The 14852-nt window shown below is 43.6% G+C and overlaps 1 protein-coding gene across 4 annotated transcripts in view; it reads left to right on the top strand.

Annotated features, from left to right (window-relative positions):
• Positions 1-14852, top strand: part of Acvr1 (activin A receptor type 1) — a 124736-nt gene that overhangs the window by 103073 nt on the left and 6811 nt on the right. For all 4 annotated transcript variants that reach the window (XM_021192493.2, XM_029536144.1, XM_021192491.2 and 1 more), the window contains 2 exons: positions 4003-4278; positions 8545-8742. In XM_021192493.2, coding sequence (XP_021048152.1) covers positions 4003-4278; positions 8545-8742 — 474 coding nt within the window. The remainder of the gene's footprint in view (positions 1-4002; positions 4279-8544; positions 8743-14852) is intronic.

The raw sequence follows: 14852 nt of genomic DNA, 5'->3' as shown, positions 1-14852 counted from the left end.
TTTTTTGGTTTTTCGAGACAGGGTTTCTCTGTATAGCCCTGGCTGTCCTGGAACTCACTTTGTAGACCAGGCTGGCCTTGAACTCAGAAATCCGCTTACCTCTGCCTCCTGAGCTGGGATTAAAGGCGTGCGCCACCACACCTGGCGTCAGTTTCTTTTGAACATCACTTATTAAATGTCTCTGTCTTTGACTGCAACCAGTATTTTCTTTTTGGGGGGACTGTGACAAACAGGTGGCTTTGATCGTTCACATTTTTCTTGATTGTCCACTATCTCCTTTCCATTCTCTCTCTCACCTTTGCTTCATTAAAACGTCTCTGTCAGTTTCTCTGAAGAGATTCCTCTGTTGGTCTATACCCCTCACAGCCTGTGCTGCCTTAGGGGGGGTCTGTGTGTGATAGTTGTGATGGCAGCACCGGCAGAGGATGTGCTGGGCAGTTCTTCTGTAAAGTCTCCATTGCAGCATTCGAGAGGAGGTATTCTTATTTCTCCACTTTTCACTAACCGAATCACCAACGTGAGGCAAAATACTAGAGCTCCAGCTCATGCTGCAAGGACTAACCCTTCACCGTAGTTCCCTGCCATGCACTGCAGTCTACAGGATAACCATATCACTTTGCACTGGGATCATGTCTTAGACTGCAGGGTAGAAGGTGGACATTCAGGGATCATGTCTTAGACTGCAGGGTAGAAGGTGGACATTCAGGGATCATGTCTTAGACTGCAGGGTAGAAGGTGAACATTGATCTATAGTCAAACTTGCCATGAGCCTTCCAATCTTCCAGCTTCCTGGGAAGCAAACTGGAATTGAGCAAGGGTTGGTTATGTTAGAGCCTAGGATCTACAACAAAGGCTTTACCTTTAAATTGAGTCACTAACAATGGGTAGATGCATATACTCCTAAGAGGCATATGAGGTCTTGAAGCCATTTGAAGGAAGAGCCTTCTGCACCCGACGATCAAAGTCGCATCTTTCTGAGCATTCACTGCTTTATCACGATAACCCAGGAGGCTGACAAGCATGGAGATCTACTCCCCCAGTCTTTCATCGCAGTCCTTTACAAAGATTTATGATATCACCTTATGCATTGTTTTTGAGACAGGGTCTACTGTATCTCAAGCTAGCCTCAAATTCACTAACTAAGGAGGATCTTGAATGTCTGACCCCCCTACTTTGACCTCTCAAGTGTAGGAAGTACAGCTAGAAGGACCTCCATGCCTGGTTTATGTGGAGCTGAGATCAAACCCAGGATTTCTTGTGGGCAAGGCAGGCCCTGCTCCAACTCCACCCTCCAGTCCCAGTCAAAGTTGAATAGGGTTAAAGTTGGCATGGGTGTGCACTAATCGTCATCCAAGTCCGTAACTGTCTTGTGCTCTTTTGTCTTGTGTGATGGGCTGGGGGGATGCTCAGTGCTTGCTGTCTTTCAATTCCTGGGATCTCTATGGTAGGGGAGAACAGACTTCCACATGTTATTCTTTGACTTCTACCGTGCGTCGTTGGTACATGAGCACATACACACAAAATAAATACCAATAAATGTAATAATAAATATAAATAAAATTTAAAATTGACAGCACTGCTAAGGGGCTGCGTGATGTCTCAGTAGGTAAAGTGTTTTGTTTTGTTGTGTTTTGTTTTTGTAGGACTGACAACCTGCTTTTGAATCCCCAGAACCCATAGAAAGCTATGCTGTAGTGCAGGCATGCCCCTACTTGGAGACTGGAGATGGAGACTGGAGAATAGCTAGAAGCCCATAGGCCAGCTAGTGTTGTATACACAGCAGTGAATAGCAAGAGAGACCATGCCTCAAACAAAGTGAAAAGCAAGGACGGACACCCGAGATTGTTCTGTGACCTACACTCATGGACCCTCTCACGTGTATACCCTCCCATCCTGGACACACATATGCACGTGCATGCACAAGTACACACACAAGAGTACTGTAGACTATTTCATGTCACTGTTTCTTGAGATGACTAGGGAGGGGAGCAAACTATCCCTGAAAATAAAGGATTGCAAAGTTCTTCCTATACACCATGTGCTCAGCCCCATACACAGTAAGCATTCTGAATGCACCGGCTTCCCGCCCTCATCCCTTTCGGATGAATGCTGTCACCCTCACTTCATAGACAAGGGAAGCAAGGTGGAAATTTCAGGTGTCTTGATCTTGCTCACCTGTCTCAAGGCTGGCCGAGCCACTATGTGAACAGTGGTACAGCTTTGGTGTCCAACTGCCTTAGCCTCACTTTCCAGCGTCTCTGCTGGTTTCTGAGGGCGTTGCCATCGAAAACTCCGGGTTTCAGATCGCTTTTTGTTCTTGAAGAGTTTGGGACAATGGCTCTGCTGGAAATAAATACCTGGTCTAACATCTTTCCCTTCATTTTAAATACATCCAGTGGGTATATCTGAGCCCCCACCTCCTGGCTTTTCTTAACCATGGACTGCTTAGGACTCCAGACACAAACATCCCAGAACAGTGCTCCAGGACTGGGAAGCAAATGTACTAATGTACCTAAATTTGAGGGATAAACAGTTGAAAAAAAAATCCTGTTCATTTAAAAGTCCTGGTTCCTGGAATATGCACAAGCGTGCACACACACACACACACACACACACACACACGTCCCTTTTCCTGGTTTAGAACATAAATGAGGGGTATGAACAAAATCCTTCTTTAAAGTTTAAGGGTCTAGGAGGAAGGGAGAAAGGGACAGTCTTGGGGGAGAGGAGTGAGGGGAAGTTCCGATCCGGATGTAAAGTAAATCAATCAATCAATCAATCAATATATTAATGAAAAAATAAACAAAAATAATTCAGAGTATGTTTACATGTCAAATATAACATTATTCATGATGAAGGTGAAGTTCATCAAAGATCCATTTGTTTCCTCATATAAAATAACAAGATCAAATAGAGTGAGGCCAGAAAAAAAAAAAAAAAAAAAAAAAGATCTTAGAGTCATAGGGCAGGTGAGAGCAAAAGAGCTTGCTTATTATATATGATTATTGTTTTCTCAGGGGAAGAAATCGGTCCTGGCTTCTGCACAGTTATATGTCAGCTGTGTGGTCCCTTTGGAATGGCACTCTCTAGTTTGGCACTTTATTTTGAGGGAAGCTAATGCAGACTAAGAGCCCCATGCTTAGACTGTGTAGGAAAGTACCTTCAAGTCTTTCCGCATCTGTCACTGTCCCACACCTCTTCGGAACAAAATTCACTTGTCACCACTGGTGGCACGCCTATTCCAATGTCTAATCTGAATTATTAAAATGATTTTTTTTAGCAAAACCATCTTTAGACAGTACAGACAGTGCAGCAGGCACAGCAGTAATAATGTCTCCCTGCTCTGGGCCACTTGGATTCTGGGTGTTAGGCCCGTGGGGGGGGGGGGGTCTCTCACACTGCTGCTGCAGTGCTCACTTCCTGTCGAGATTTTCCCTCTGAGGGTTGAGCTCTTCCAGCTTACAGACACGATCCATATAGTTCTTACTATCTGAGCGATAAAGAGCATCACAAATACGAATAACACTCAACTGTTTCTGTTTGCTTGTTGTTGTTGTTTTTTCTTTTTAACTTAATGAATCGATCATTTCATATAAGTTTACCCCTGTTTTACGCTGTAATAAATATATGCCAAGTAGACCAGAAGAATTATCCATATTACATAAAATCTACAGCCAGGTTACGTCTAAAAGACAAGCATCTAGGCTTCAGGTCTGGTGGGGTTTTAGGGTGTGATGTGTACTGTTTGCATAGTGAAGAGGTTGAAGTTTTTATTATGGGCGATTGTAAGAGTATAAATGCCGCTTACAGTGGAAACTGGAGGGTCACGTGCTGTTCATCGGCCCCGCCCCTTTCAGGAGTCTATGCTGTCGCTGTTCTTTGTTGCCATTGTAACTGTTAAATATTTCTTGTTCTACACTAGATCTGCTCCGAGACGATTTTGCGTCCTCAGAGTTACACGGCGGACTTGTCACTGAAAAATGTGTCCTCCTCCCTCCCCAGGTTTCATCGCTTCTGACATGACCTCCAGACACTCCAGTACCCAGCTGTGGCTCATCACACATTACCATGAAATGGGATCGTTGTATGACTACCTTCAGCTCACGACTCTGGATACGGTTAGCTGCCTTCGGATTGTGCTGTCCATAGCCAGCGGCCTTGCACATTTGCACATAGAGATATTTGGGACCCAAGGGAAGTCAGCCATTGCTCATCGAGATCTGAAGAGCAAAAACATCCTGGTGAAGAAGAACGGACAGTGCTGCATAGCAGATTTGGGTAAACTTTAAAAAGAAAATCTTAATTATCGCACTTAACGAATGTTGTGCTCCAGTGTTCAGCCGATTGCACCTATTTCTCCTGCTAACATGTCGCTCTGAAAATTTCAAACATTCAGGAAGACCTAGTGTCATTATTATCAGCAGTTGTGTGTGTACCGCTTGTGTCTCCCCACTAACGTTTTATGGTTCTTTTTTTTGTTTTGTTTTTGTTTTTTTCAAGACAGGGTTTCTCTGTGTAGCCCTGGCTGTCCTGGAACTCACTCTGTAGACCAGGCTGTCCTCGAACTCAGAAACCCGCCTGCCTCTGCCTCCCGAGTGCTGGGATTAAAGGCGTGTGCCACCGACGCCCAGTTTACCGTTCTTTCAATCTTTACCACTTGTCTGTCTGCTCACCTAGCAGTTCCTGTTCATCTGTGAGCATTTCAAAGCAAGTTGCAGACAAAAGAATTCTTCTCTCTGACGACCTCAACCTTCAAGACAATATAGCATTAAGTAATGCGCCTTATGTGTTCGATCATTTTTTTTCCCCCTTTCAGGTTCAATTTAAACATCACGAAACACCCAAACATTGTGTTTTCAGAGTTTTGACAAAAGCTATGAACCCCAGTCTCTGTAGACTTTAGAGTAAGCTCATTCGCTCAGGCCCTGCCCCACCCTTACCAGCAACGAATACAGTTGCTTCCAGATTTCACAAACTTTTACCTGAAAGCAAGTGCAAGACTAAATATTTCATGGAATGGTTTGTCTTAAAAATCAGTTGTTCATGAAGTCATCCTTTTCCTATAGCCGAAGCAGACTTATCAACTGGAGACAGTAGTCCGTGAGGTAACTCACCCTTTGACAAGTCCTCCCGGGGTTTCAGGTCTGCTGACGAGAAGATCTTCAGGGATAGTAGCAATTCTGCAAAATAAAACCTACCCCAAAGCCCTAGAATTTTGGCTGCATAATTGTGCTGATAAGAACTGAATGATGTTGCTTATTCATTTTAATTGACTAGTGAGGGTCCCCGATGAAGGTTTAGAGAGAACTAGCTTTAATTGTATAAAGAGATTAATTTATTTTTTGTTTTGGTTTTAAAGACAGAGGATTTGACATGTTAGAAAGAGGCATTTCCTTTGAGGCACTTTTGAATCCTTGCTTGCGCGTAGAAGAATTACTTTATAGTGTTTTGCAAGGGGGAGAGCCTGCTCCTGAAGTTTTGTGAGGCCGTTTGAGATGTGATGAAGCAAACGTGTACAACCTCTGTCATGGCTCCTAGAGTCAGGGTGATCTGTGTGTGAATTCTGCCATTTACACTTCGTTTGGGGGGTGTTTTTTTACTTATGTGTTTACCTGGCTCAAGGGTTGAGCAGCGGCCAAAAGGTCTTAGCCAAGGAGGGCTCTAGTGCTTAATGCTGTGTTCTGAACATCTACATGACTGGTGCCTTCCTAGTAATATAGTTACATGATAGTTACTCACGTAAGTCAGCAACAGCCATGCCCCACCTCACAGGGTTATGATAGGATTTGGGCCGTGCTAGAAGGATCTCAGATGAAAGGGCTCAGGTGTGGGCTGCCATTACAGAGCAATAGGGCAACTCTTGACCGTGGTTTATGGGACTCAATGAGGAGGGAGGGAGATGGGGGATTTTGCTAGGAAGTCCAGCTAGTTAATGATTTGGTCACATTTCTTATCCACGAAGCCTTCCAATTAGATACATTAGTTGCTATACAAATTGGTGCTACCTAGTCACTATGGGAGACTGGTAATGTTGCTTATGAAACAGCTCCTTTACAGCTCTAAGTCACATATAACTCTTCATTGTCTACCTAGAAATTCAGAATCACCCATTAGGAACAGTGTTCTGTTACCGGGGCTGCTAAAAGGACCATATCTGGTTGATCTTTCTAACATTTTGCTATAAAACATTTAAGGATGCACATTTTTAATTATTTTTTTATTTAAAGATAAAAATATAAAAATATTTAAAAATAAAAATTTGCTTGCATAGAAGAGAAGACATCACATAAAAGGTTTGAAGAAATATTGTAATGGCTCCTAGATTTGAAATTTGGAAAGTTTGTCATATTGTCCTTCTGTGGTTATGTAATTTTACTAGTTTTAGAATGTGTGAGAGACATTATACTACTTCATTACTAAATATCTCAAAAACATATCCCCCCATATCAGAGTATATCTTTTCCAAAACCACAGTTTAATCTCAACTAAAAATCACTGAAGTCTTACAATATAACCTAGACTTAGCTTGGACCTCAGCCCTTGAGTGGTACAATACTAAAGTGTGTGCTACCATAATTATTATTATTATTTTTTGCTTTCCCAAATAATAATTCCGTCAAGGTTTATAAATTGCATTTTTTTCGTTGTTGTAAGGGACCCTCTGTAAAACCTAGCATCTTTTTGTTTTGTTTTGCTTTTTCGTTTTTTGAGGCTGGGTTTTTCTGTGTGACCCCTGACTGTCCTGGAACTCACTCTATAGACCAGGCTGGCCTCAAACTCAGAGATTCACCTGCCTCTGCCTCCCAAGTGCTGGGATTAAAGCTCTGCGCGCCACCACTGCCCGGCTTGCACCTAGCATCTTAAGATGCTTTCTGTTTGTTTGTTTTTGAAATATTGTCTCACTATTTAGGCCTAGTGGACTTAAAACTCGGTGGTCTTAAAGCTTGTAGAAATTCTCCTGCCTCTGCCTCCCAAGTGCTGGGATTAAAGCTCTGCGCGCCACCACTGCCCGGCTTGCACCTAGCATCTTAAGATGCTTTCTGTTTGTTTGTTTTTGAAATATTGTCTCACTATTTAGGCCTAGTGGACTTAAAACTCGGTGGTCTTAAAGCTTGTAGAAATTCTCCTGCCTCTGCCTCCCAAGTGCTGGGATTGCAGGTGCACACTGATAAGCTTTGGGTCAGGGCCCTAGTCATTGGAAGCCTTGGCTGTCGCCAAAGCTGCGGGTTCCAGTGTGGTAGATCTCTTGGTCCTTCGCAGCAAGCTTCAGTGCCCGGCACGCCCGCCTCTCCACAGGGCTGTTTACTGGCCTCTTAGCACAATGAATGAGCCAAAGAAGAAAACAATCAGGAAACTTCCATGCTTCCTTTTGTGCCCTCGTTTTAAAGATGCACGTGGTCATTCTGTCATACTTTAATTAGTCCAGCCCCAAACCCTAGACAGGTGCCATGACTGTGTCTGTTTCAGCTGCATCTTACAGCATCCCGAGGTTTGGAGTATAGTTCTAGGGATGGCAGAGGAGCAGGTATATGTTTGGAAAATGTTCACGACGGCCAAATCAGAGAAAGAGGAGCCAGCCTACCTTAGATGAAGGCAGTTGCTAAAAATCTTTGCTCAATGTGAAGGCTGGGGTGTCTTGTGCTCTCTGGTCATGTGTTCAAAACTCCGGCCTGGAGAATTCATTCACTACAGATAAGCTGGAGGGATTTCCAAGGCGCCTTTGGATTGCACAGTTTGCAGGGGCACGGTCCTGTTTGGCACTTGTCATTATATTGAGTGTTATCGCAATCATTCTAAGATGGTCTATTTATGCATCAATAATTCCATCCTCAAGTAAGCCGTGCACAAATCTGTCTTTCCCCCGGTGGTTGGTGGGGAAAACGGCAGGTCTCTCTAATTGACTGAGGAATTCAGAAATGAGCCACGGTTTAAGTGCTTTGGAACCATTTAATGAGAGATCCGCTCTCCGAGTCAGGGTTCAGCCTACCGCTGTCTGTTCCCAGGATTCCAGGGGAAGGCCCATGGGTTCAGACAGCCTGATTGCTCTGGCTGTCCCTTTGGGGAGACAGCCGAACCTATCCTAGCTTGCCTTTTTTTTTTTTTTTTTTTTTTTTGGAACAGTAAATTGCCTCAGGTTTTTGGTCTCACGCTCCCAAACAATTGTGCTAGGAGACAAGTGGGAGAAGTGGTGGACTTTGAGAGTTTAATTTTGCCGACTTTTAAGCCACATTGAAGTTCACATGTAATGTGTGTGTGCCTGTTTTTTCCATGCGCTTCAAACATGGCCTCATAAAACCTTTATCTTGTAGAGCCTCATGTATTAACCTGATAGCCTCCTCATCTGCCTGAAATTAGTCCTTGTTCCTGCTCTCACTCCCAAAGTCCCAAGCAATCCTGGGGATATTCCGGACAGTCGAGGTGTACCTGCAGTGACGCACATACCACCAGAGGGCGCTTTGGATCGGGGTTGCTTTAAATTCCATCAACTGCCCTGTAGGAGAAAGGCAGAAGCAGCTAAGCACCCTGTTGTCTTTTTCCCTCTAGGCCTGGCAGTCATGCATTCCCAGAGCACAAACCAGCTTGATGTGGGAAACAACCCCCGTGTGGGGACCAAGCGCTACATGGCTCCGGAAGTGCTCGATGAAACCATCCAAGTGGATTGCTTTGATTCCTATAAGAGGGTCGATATTTGGGCCTTTGGCCTTGTTCTGTGGGAAGTGGCCAGGCGGATGGTGAGCAATGGTAAGTGCCTGACGTTATTTTCATCCACGGTCTCTTACTGCTGCATGGTCAAAAGGCACGGGGGAATCCGGAAGCTGCATCGTTCCCTGAATCAGATCATATTTGCGTAGGGTGGGTTAAGTGTGTAATGGCATTATGTTCGAAATGCATGAGAGGAAATGACAACTGAAGAACTATTTTTTTTTTCTCTCAGTTTTTGTTTGGGTTTCTTGCTCCTTATTTTTCTCTCTCTGTTCTAGCCTTCTTCTTGCTGGCTTTCCCTCTTTGTTCCTCCATAATCTAGATTTAACTTAAGAGGAATCTTATGGAAGCATCCTGCTGTTGCAGAAGAATTCTTTTTTTTTTCTTCTTACTGGATTACTGAGAAAAGTCTGTTGCACATTTGGAAGGCATTCAGTACTTTTTGAATGGGTCAAATTTACATTCAAGGACTGTGGCTAAGTAGCTCTTATTGATCTGAATGATTTTATGAAATGGTGTTGTCTTAGCCAAAAGGAAAGCATTTGTCACCTTCCCTCCCTCCCTCCCTTACTTCTTCTTTGGAGGCAGGAACTCATTTTGTAGGTCACACTAGCCTGGAACTCACAGGGATCTGACTCTCTCTCTGCAGGTACTAGGATTAAAGGCATAGACTGTCTGTCACGTTTTTTTAACCTGTGCCACCTGAAGCTAGCTCTCCCTCATGTCTGTCTGTGAGGTAGTTGAGTGGACCTCACATAATGAAGCTTTGCATTGATTTAGAGAACACCAATTCTTATTCTGTCAGCTTAGGCAGACACTAAGAACCCAGAGTGATTTCCATAGCAGAATCCCTTGAATTAACTTGATGAATTTCACATATCTAGAAAATACAGCTCTAAAACTATCCCGTGAAAAGAGAAGAAAATGATGCTTAAAATTTTGTTCATTTTTCAAGAGCCATTTTGAAGAGCCTGGGAACCACTGGGATCCCAGATCTGAAGACTTCTAGAAGTAAGACATGAAATCTAACATCTGTGATTGGTTTTTTTCCAAAGACTGATATTTGTAGAGTAATTATTATCTTTGTGACTAACATGACCAGAGATTGAGAAGTTCTGGGGAGGCAGGAGAGATGGCTCAGAGGTTGAAAACACTGGCTGCTCTTCCCAGAGAGTTCCTGAGCTCAATTCCCCGCAACCACATGGTGGCTCACAACCATCTACGATGAGATCTGGTGCCCTCTTCTGGCCTGCAGGCATACATGCAGTCAGAACACTGTATACATAATAAATAAATTAATAATAAAAGGAGAGGTTCTGGGGAGGAACTGGAGTTAGTAATTTGATACGGTTTCAATAGCTGAAGTTGGTATGTCTACATGTAAAGGGTCCCTGTGACTTCAGTGTGCCTGCTTTGATCACACCCTCTATGGGCATCATGGCAAGTGTTTCAGGCTCATTGTCCATGAACCATAACTTGACAGTTCGTTTTTATGGAGCCGAGGACATCTTCTGGTAATTGTTTCTCAACCCACCGCCTTTCAGTTGGTGCCATGGAGGCCGGTTTGCGACAGAGGGATTGCTTAGCTGGTTTATAAAGTTCTGAACTTTGCCCGAGATTCCACAGGGACTTCATTTCCTCACCCCGGTCATTTGTGCCTGCCTGAGAACTGAGGGGAAAATCTGACTCTGTTTGGATTATCCTGACAAGAGCATTTACAGGATCGGGGCCCACAGAAACCACGCGATAGAGTCTCCTCTATGAACAGGAAGCTGGTGTCCGTAGACCAGTGTGGGAGCTAGTTTCTAGGTTTGGAGGGGTGTAGCCCAGAGCCAAGCAGGCTGCTAGACTGGAACATGTGCTGTGGGCTTTGTAAGAATGTGTCACAGATGTGCCCTGTGTTGGTGTCACAGGCGTCAACCCAAACGGCTTGAAAGATCAACTGTGATTAATAGTAGTCAGTTTGAAGTTAGAGTCATCTGCTTAAAATTCAGCCAAACAAACGTTAGTTTGCTTGCTTAGATCCTGTGATTAAGGTTATTTTTGGGAGAGGAAAAAAAAAAAAAACCAACAACCATGGATGGGAGAATGTTTTGGTTGCTTTTTTTGTGATTTATTGGTCTCTTCTTTGCATCATGGTTTAGGCGTCTAGCTATTTCCTAAGATGCCGTGGGTTAAACTTCTGTTCTATGATGTGGTTTAGAAGTTTGTTAGTTTTTTTAAAGGGGAGATAAGGGTACCGTGTCTCTTATTTTAAAGTAAGTCTTACGTTCTGAGAGTGACTAAGTTGATCTACTTCTCTTTCTCTACTCCCTCTTCTTCCATGAATATTCACACGCACGCACACACACACACACACACACACACACACACACGCACACGCGCACACGCACACGCACACACACGCGCACATGCACACGCACACACACACACACGCACACAAAACCACAACCACAGATTAGTTTGTCTAAACTCAGATTTGAAACTAATTAATGCTTCTTGAAAATCCGTTTTATTTGAACTGCTACTTGTCCCAGACAGGAAAAGTGAGAAGAATGAACAGTAGGAGAAATGGTGTCTTCCTATCGCACTCCTACATTAACATTTCCCGTTCCCTTCCTCGCGACCACGCTGTTGAAACATAGTTACCATCTTTCTTGTATGTGACTCTTAACTCTCGTTTTAAATGATCACATGATATTTTATTAACGTAGCCATTCCCAGATTGTTAGACATCCCGTGTCTCCCATGTGAGGCCGTAATAGACATTTTTGTGCACGGAACTTTTCACTTGGGGAATTTAATTACTCATCTTAAAAGAACAAGACTTAATAGGTCAGAATATGGATGTTTTTATGGCTTGGCACACAGTGCCAAATTGCTTTCCATAAGGGTTGTCCTAATTTACAGTATTTCCTTCACTCCAGGGTGCGATGTACCTATTTCACTTCCTTACCACCTTTAGGAACTGTCATTAAAATAACATATATTTTTTGAAATTATTGTGTATAAAATGTACCTCATTTAAATATATGAACATCTCCTATTAAGAAGGTTATTATAATTATATATCCTTTGAGTTTCTAAGTCTATTATAAAATTGATGACCAGATAGTTCTCTTGGAGCAGTGTGATCCTCAAGTGAACTATGAGCATAAAAATATGTCATATTTTGTACATTTTTATTAGAATTTTACATTTATATCCTACTAGTAATAAACCTCATGCTGTTTCTGTATGGGAAATGAGACTTCAGTTCATTTTCCTGGTCAAGAATTTCTCAGTAGTATCATTGGGATTTACTGGTACTGTTACTTTGACATCAAGTGTTGGAAATTTTTAGGAAAGGATGGGGTCTTCCCACCTTTTCTGTGTGAGTTTCTGTAATGAAGTAAAGGCAGGGGCTTGCTTAGGTTAGCAGTTAATTCAGCCCCAGAATTCTGAATTAGGGGTTGCTAAATTGGAGACTTTGATGTCTAGGTTTTGAGTATGCACAGTTGACTAGAGGCATCCCGAGAAGGCAGATGAGGCAATGGCAGCAGGCATCTGTGGTCTGTATATCTATAGCATCTACAGGGGGGAAACATGGTGTCTCTGTTGCATTTGCTGACTTCATAGCTTCATGCTATGTGTGTCTGTTTTCCGATGTCAGGGACCAGGGTTCTCAGGCATGGTACACAGAAGTCAATGTGGGTGGATCCCCCAGAGTTCTGTATCTCTCTGGTTCTAGGGCTGCTCAGGCAGGAGAGTAAACAAACACCCCAAGCAAGCAAGCAAGCAAACAAAAACCAGGCTCTCATATTATACTCTAGCGCTATTATTTAGATTTGTTTTACCATTGAAAAAATATTGATAGTAGTACCAATTTCAAAAGGTCATAGTGGTTAAATGAGATCATGACAATAAAGCAACTATTTTTTTGCTTGCAGTATAAGGAGTACACTGACTACTATTTTTTGGTTCCTTTCCATTGGAAATAGATTTCCTTTTTTTTTTTTTTTAAGATTTTTAAAATTTATTTTATGTATATGAGTACACTGTAGCTGTACGGATGGTTGTGAGCCTTTATGTGGTTGTTAAGAATTGAACTTTTGGACCACTGCTCAATCCGGTCAACCCAGTTCACTCTGGTTGGCCCAGCTCACTCCAATCAACCCCACTCACTCCAGTCCAAAGATTTATTTATTATACTTAAGTACACTGTTGCTGTTGTCAGACGTACCAGAAGAGAGTGTCAGATCTCATTATTGGTGGTTGTGAGCCACCATGTGGTTGCTGGGATTTGAACTCAGGACCTTTGGAAGAACAGTCAGTACTCTTACCCGCTGAGCCATCTCGCCAGCCAGGAAGTAGGTTTCCAAGAGCTTCCAGATCTTTGACCTTCCCCACCTCTCACGGTCTACCTCTTCCCCCATGCCCTGTGTTACATGTTTTTTTCCCATTTCCCTGCCTATAGAAGGCTCTGGAGGAGCACTCTCATTTCCCCCCACTTTAACAAGTCTGTGATAAAAATCCATGTTCCAATGTGCCAAAAACCTATTGTATCGCAGGGGGGAAAAACCATCATCCTTGCTGGCCAAGCGGCATCTCTCCCGGGGTGGGGAGTAGGAAACACGTGTTAGAGTAAACGTATGTTTGGCACCCGTAGTTTGGGAAACCTCTCCTAATGAATCCTTGAGTTTGCCAGGGAGCCGCATGTGTTTCTGTTCCTAAGCACAATGGCTCGTGTCCGGGAGCCATGACAACGCGGGTTGTCCAGCGTGCTTTAGGATTCGTACTGTGGATCCGCTACTTCAGGGAGTGCTAAGGTCTGAACAGATGAATTGGCAAAGGGAAAAAGGTTCAGAGCCATTAAAGTAATTTGAAAGTTTTTCTTCAGTTGTTTATTTTAACCTTTGGGGAAGTGACTGGGGACAGGAATGTGGAGGTGAGGTTGGAGGAAGGATTATTTTTGTTCCTGTGATCTCCTGGAATTGCATGTCCCTGATTTGGAGATGATACCCAGCAGAGGAGGACCGTCAGTCGGCCTCATGCTGAAATAGCATGAAGCCATCAGAGCGTTGTGAGCAGCCGTTTCTTTGGTTTCCTTCTGACTTTCTTCTAGGACGGATAGCTGTGTCTTTAACTTGATAACAGTCCCAGCCTTTACATGGCCCCTCTTCTTAAGGGACCAACGCAGTCTTGGGATGCTTCAGCTCCCGTGTGCTTCGGTCTCTAGGTTTGGGGATGCGGTATACGACTCTTAACTGGGGAACAGCCATGAAGCTATTCTAGACTGCTTTCTCTCCCTCTGACAATATAATATTTTAGCCTGCCCACACTGTACCTTATCATAAGCTGTTGGCTTTTGTTTCTTACCTCTGTGAGTTTGGACTTTGAGGTATGTGGTCCCATAGGCCCATGAGTGGCAGTGAAGGTCAGTGGTGGGGTCATGACATAGCCTTCCCTTCCCTTGCATGGCACAGAGCTGGGCTTCCTCTCCCTGCCCCCAGGACAGTTGGCTGTGGGTTGGCTTCATGCCTCAGACCCCAGTTCCTTAACCACTGAGAGAGATCTCCAGGGCTTTGCAATCCAGAACTTCTTCCTTGCTTATTTGGCAGCAAGAAGGGGTGACATCCTTCTCGTATGACCAGCCATATTCTCTTGGCCATCTTTTATGTGTGCCATGATATTAAAGTATTTTAGCATTGTGCCATGAGGCATGGTAGATTAGGTACCAGAAATACTGAATGTCCTGCTGTGGACCCCGTCACACCAAGATTCATCCATGCAGACACTCCTTCATGATTTGTCTGCTTATCCAAATGCAACTTCTACCGATGTCATGTAATTTTTTTTCTTTTCTATTCTTGAACCCTCTCCTCTCCATTCCTCTCTCCTCCCCTCCCCTCTCTGTGTTTTACTCCCCTTCTCCATCCCCCTCTTCCTGCTCCCTCTTTCTTTCTTTCCTCTTTCTTTCTTTCCTCTTTCTTTCTTTTTTCTTTCTTTCTTTCTTTCTTTCTTTCTTTCTTTCCTTTCTTCCTTCCTTCCTTTCTTCCTTCCTTTCTTCCTTCCTTCCTTCCTTTCTTCCTTCCTTCCTTCCTTTCTTCCTTCCTTCCTTCCTTCCTTCCCTCCCTCTCTCTCTCCCTCCCTCCCTCCCTCCCTCCCTC

This window comes from Mus pahari, chromosome 3, assembly GCF_900095145.1.
Source record: "Mus pahari chromosome 3, PAHARI_EIJ_v1.1, whole genome shotgun sequence".
NCBI lineage: Eukaryota > Metazoa > Chordata > Mammalia > Rodentia > Muridae > Mus > Mus pahari.
Note: the sequence above shows the minus strand (reverse complement) of the source record. Positions and strands in the feature narration are given on the sequence as shown.